This window comes from Sorex araneus, chromosome 6, assembly GCF_027595985.1.
Source record: "Sorex araneus isolate mSorAra2 chromosome 6, mSorAra2.pri, whole genome shotgun sequence".
NCBI classification, from domain to species: domain Eukaryota; kingdom Metazoa; phylum Chordata; class Mammalia; order Eulipotyphla; family Soricidae; genus Sorex; species Sorex araneus.
In genome coordinates, this window is record NC_073307.1 from 88549973 (window position 1) to 88555362 (window position 5390).

Consider the following 5390-nt stretch of genomic DNA (forward strand, 5'->3'; position numbering starts at 1 on the left):
GGGCGGGCGCGGGCCGAGAGGGGGTAATGCAGCACCCTTGGAAGTAGCACCCCGAGCTCTTCCTCTTCTCTAGGCGTTTGGTTTCTCATAAATACCTGCCCAGTCTTTCCCATCTGTCTCCCCACCCCATCCGTGGGCAAAACCGCCAGGTTTTTATATATTTATGGGGAGGGGGGAGCACGAGTCAGTCGGATTCGGATCTGGTCCTCCTCCTCCTCCTCCTCCTCCTTCAGGCCGCCCCTGAAAGCCAGACTCCACGATCGCAGGGCTGGAAGCGGGGATTTGCAGAGGCCCCTCCCCGCAGGAACCCCACCCCTTCCCACCTCCTCGCCCCGCTCTTCTGCCCGGCGAGCGCGCGCGCGCGCGCGCGCGTGCGTGCGTCCGTCCGTCTCTCCAGAGTCCCCCTCCCGCCTCTCCCGCTCTCCCTCCCCGCGCTCGCATCCTCCTCTCCCCACCTCTCCAACCTCCGCTTTCATCCCCCTCCCCGCGCCTCCCCTCCTCGCCGCCGCCTGCCCCACCCCTGGGAAGCCCCTCCCGTCGGGCAGCGCCGCCTTTATAAGCGGGTTCCCCGGCCGGGGGCGGCAGCGGCTGGTCGGCGGCAGCTCTGCGGCTTGCGGGGGCGGCGGCGACGAGCCCGAGCACCGAGCGACCGCGGCCCCAGAGCGCGCCGGCCCGCAGCGCCCGCAGCGCCCGCCCCGCGCGCCCGCCCCGCAGCCCTGCGCGTGCCGGCCCCGGAGCCACCCCCGCCGCGCCCGCGCGCCCGGCCGCCAGGTTCCGCCGCGCAGGGCCCCTCCGTCCCGGCCCCGGCACCATGTCGGAGAAGAGCGTGGAGGCAGCGGCCGAGCTGAGCGCCAAGGTACGGGCGGGGACGGGGCCCCGGACGGCCCCCGACGGCCCCACGCTGCCCCGGCGCCGGGTCCTCGCGGACCCCTCTCCGCCCTCCCCCCACCCCCGCGCCCGGCCTGCCGCTGCCTCCCCGGCCCCGCGCGGCGCCCCCTAGCGGCCCCGCGCGCCGCCGCCGCCGCTGCTCCGGGCCTGGCCGCTGCGCCCGGCCCCGCCGCCGTCTGCGCCCCTCCCGGGGCCCCTTGGCTCGCGCGCCCGGGCCGGCTCCCGGCCTCCCGCCCCGCCCCGCCTCTCCCTCTCCCCCGCTGCGGGCGATCGGCGTTCCCCGGGTGTAAACAGGCTCCCCCGGGAGGCGGCTACTCCGCGCCCCTCCCCTCGGGGCCCCGAGGCCCTTCCCGCCGACGGCTCCTGGCGGGGGTCGCGGCTCCCCCCACCCCCCCATCCCTCTTGTAACCTCTTATTCCCCTGCCTCCGATACTGGCCTGCAGGTTGCATTGTGTAGCCCTCCCGCCCCCACCCCCGATGGAGCCCCGAATTTCCCGAAACGCGCAGCCGGGCCGGCCGGAGGAGCCCGGGGAGGCGCGCAGGGGGGAGGCGCGGCGCGGCGCGGCCTGGCGCGGCGCTGAGCCGACCTCGGGCGCCCCGGCTCCCCGCCCGCGCCCCGGGCCTCTCCGCCGCTGCTCGCCTCTTTCGCAGCCCTGCTTTTAATTTCCCTCGGGAACTTGCCGAACGTCGCCGGGGGAAATTAATTCAGCCAGGGGTTGGGGGCTGGGAATCCGACCTTGGGGAGGAAGGGATGGGGAGGGGGGGCCCGAGAAGGGGAGCGGTGGGGGGTCCGGCTCCCCGAGGCTTCCCGGAGGCCTGGGAGGGGAACGGGGCGAGCCAGTGGGGTTTGGAGGCGGCGGCGGGAGGCAGGGGCCGCGCGAGGGCCCGTCGCCGAGGTGTGCCCGGGGCCCGCCCGGTGCGCCGCGCGCGCGCGGGCGTGTGCGGTGCCAGGCGGCGCCTTTGTATGCGTGCGCCGGCGAGCGTGCGGGCCTGCCCGTGTGAGTCGGTGTGTGCCGGGGGCCGGAGCCATGTTGCTGCTTTGTGAGCCTGCGTGGCTGCGGGCTGGTGCGTGCCAGGGTGCCCAAACACCGGGCCATGTGTCTGCGGGGCGCGTGGGCGCTCCTCTGTGGCTGGGTGTGAATCGGTATCAGCCTGTGTCAGTGTGTGCCTGTGCCGAGTAAATGAGGCCAGAGCACTGTCTAGCCCCGGGCCGAGGTCACAGAGCCTCCTGGAAAAGGGATCATGGAAGGACAGTGACCAGGGGACAGGAGAGGGCCTGCCAGAGGGCCCTTGGACTTTGGCCGCGAGTCTTTCTTTCTCCCTCCCTCCCTCCCCCTCCCCTTCTCACCGGCCTCCCCATTCCCTCCGGTGACCCAGATGGGTAACCCAACAGACCTGAGGGCTGGGGGGTGGGGTCCCCCAGTCCCTTATGTAAGAAAATGCCAGTTAGGGTCCAGAGCCGTAGTACCGAAGAGACTGTGAATGCGGACAGCCCGGGTGCCCTCCCCACCCGTCCCCTGCCCAAACCCACCAGGATCCTTGAGCACAGAGCCAGGAGGCAGCCCTGAGCACTACCAGGTGTGGCCCCCAAAACTAAACAGAGAAGCCCATTGAGAGGGAATGCCCTGCCCGGGACGCGGCCCCGGGGGAGGGGTCCGGGAAACCGGGCAGTGGGTAAGGGCTCATTTCCTCTCCGGGCCGGCCACCCAAGGCGCTCTCGTCCCCGCAAAACTCCCACCCCCCTGGAATCAGAGACACCCGCGTCGCGCTCCCTGGTGCCTAGGTGTCCAGAGAGCAGGGGGCGTCTCGTATGAGCATCTTCCTGCAGGGGGGGGAGTGTGGTGGGCGGGACCTCCCAGAGGTCCCATCCCGCCCCACAGACATCCAGGGAGTTTGTTGACTCAGGCATCTCACAGCCCTCCCAGAAGGCGTGACCACGGACCTTGAAGGGGTGTGGGAGGGCGAGCCCAGGATGGTACCCAGGCCTCTATGGTTCAAGTAGGAGCCTGAGGAGTTGGGGAGGGGGGTGACTCGGGGGAAAGACCCTCGGGGTAGACAAAGGCGGTGTCGGGGAGCAGGCCCGGCTGAGCGGAGTGGGGGGGTCCCCAGGGCTGGGGGGAGCAGATGGGGGGAATTTGCTTTGCTGATCCTGCCTGAGCCCTGAGCATCACCTCGGCCCCGCACGCCGTCCTCACCACTGTCCTCCCTGGGGTGGGGGGTGGGGGTCTGTCCACCTTCGAGGAGAAGCGGCTGGTTCTCTGGACAGAAAGGTGACCCCTCTGTCCCCCCCCCCCCCCGCAGGACCTGAAGGAGAAGAAGGAGAAGGTGGAGGAGAAGGCCGGCCGGAAAGAGCGGAAGAAAGAAGTGGTGGAGGTGCGAGGGGGTCCCCCGAGATCTCGGCCTGGGGGTGGGGAGCCTGGGTCCCACCTTGGCTCTGACGCTCCCCACCACCACCACCCCACACAGGAGGAGGAGAACGGCGCTGAGGAAGAGGAGGAAGAAACCGCGGAGGATGGAGAGGAGGAGGATGAGGGGGAAGAAGAAGGTGGGAGGGGCAGGGGTCCACTCCAAGGAGTACCCGGAGGCGGGGCTGAAGGAGACCCCTGGGGTGGGGGGCGAGGGCAGCTCTCTACCCTTCCCCACTCACCCCTTTCTGGCTTCTCAGATGAGGAGGAAGAAGAGGATGATGACGAAGGGCCCGCGCTGAAGAGAGCTGCGGAGGATGAGGTGTGGGCCCAGGGGTGGGGTGGGCGAGGCGGGCTGGCAGGGACCACGTGGGTGACTGCTGCCCAACTCTCCGCAGGATGAAGCGGATCCCAAGCGGCAGAAGACGGAGAACGGGGCGTCGGCATGAGCCCCCCTGCCAACAGGCTGGGGGTGGGAGGGCCCCTCGGGCCCTCTCGGGTGGGTGGGACCGGACCGGTGCGGCCGCCCTTACCTGGCTGCCTGCTCGGCCCCCCCAGAGCTGCCAGCTCCCCATGTGCCCCAGCCTCGTCCCCCCCTCCACACTGGCCCTCGTCCTCACTGCCATGGTTCACCCTCCCACCTGCCCCCCTGCCCCATCCCAGCCCTCTCCCCCCTCCCCCCTGCCCATCCCTCCTCTGATGCCTCTGGGTCCTCCCCTTTGCATCCCAGCCTCATGTCCCTGCCATCCCTGCCCTGCCTGATCCCCCGGGCCTCCCCCAGACCCTCTCAGACAGCGCCAGGCCGGGGTGGGGCCGAGCCCCACAGCTGCCCCCTCCTCTCCCCCTTTTTTGTATAATTTAATAAAGAAACGGTCGCGCTTCTGTTTTTAACCTGTCTCCTGCTTGCCGGGAGGGGGTGGGCCCAGTGAGTCTGGGAGGAGGGAGGAGGGAGGAGTCAGGCTGCCTCACCCGCCCGCCCCGACAAGCTCAAACTCCCGCCTGGCCCCCCCCCCCCACCAGAAGGCCAGAGTGCTCTGGCCAGAGTGCTTCGTGCTGGAGTGTGGCACAGCTTGTCCACACCTGACCTGTCTCCTGTTCCTGGCTCTTGGGGATACTGGGCCCCTATCATACCCTCCGGGGCTCTTCCACACCCCTTCTATACCGCTGGCGGCCCAGTGGAAAGCTACTGGCAACTTGTGCTGAAAAGTAGGCTGAGGCACAGTCCAGAAACAGGAAGTCCCGCCCCTGGAGTGGCTTGGGGGACCCCGGGCATGGACAGTGCCCTCTACACAGGAGGGATGCCCATGTAGAGGTTCCCAGGTGTGCTGTGGGGGGGACGGGCGGGGTAGGAACCATCAGGCACCTGGCCAGTTCAGCTTGGGCTCTGCTGAGTGCTGGTTTTTTTTTTTTTTTTGGGGGTCACACCCAGCAATGCACAGGGGTCATTCCTGGCTCATGCACTCAGGAATTACCCCTGGCGGTGCTCAAGGGACCATATGGGATGCTAGGATTCGAACCTGGGTCGGCCACGTGCAAGGCCAATGCCCTACCCGTTGTGCTATCGCTCCAGCCCCCGCTGAGTGCTGTTTTGGAGTTGAACTTGGTCGCAGGGTTTCTGAATTTCTCCATCGCACTTCTGTTCCCTTTTTGATTCAGAACTACTTCGCGTGGGGGGGGGCGCTCAGCTGAGCCCACAGGGGTTTGTGTGGGAGGGGGGCGTGACTGTTCTCCCCAAGATACAACACCATGCGTTTCAGGGACAAGATCCCACACACCTTTCATCTTCATATGCCCCGAGACACACACACACACACACACACACACACACACACACACACACACACACACACCCCTCTTTCATCTTCCTGAGCCCAGTGCGCGCACACTGAGCTTTTGTCTTCACAAGCCCCAAGACAGACTCACACCTTTCATCTTCACATACCCACACACACCTCTTTCATCTCCACATGCTCCATACACACTGAGCTTTTGTCATCACATGCCCCAGTACACATACACACACCCCTTTCATCTTCATATGCCTTAGTACACGCAGCTTTCGTCTTCACATGCCCCGATACACACACACACACAAAC

General features: G+C 67.7%; 1 protein-coding gene across 1 annotated transcript; it reads left to right on the forward strand.

Annotated features, from left to right (window-relative positions):
- Positions 1-419: 419 nt before the first annotated feature.
- On the forward strand, positions 420-4184 carry PTMS (parathymosin). The gene is made up of 5 exons (XM_055142024.1): positions 420-856; positions 3190-3261; positions 3355-3433; positions 3554-3615; positions 3692-4184. The coding sequence occupies exons 1-5, from the start codon at positions 812-814 to the stop codon at positions 3740-3742; spliced, it is 309 nt and encodes a 102-aa protein (XP_054997999.1). The 5' UTR covers positions 420-811; the 3' UTR covers positions 3743-4184.
- The last annotated feature ends 1206 nt before the right edge of the window (positions 4185-5390 follow it).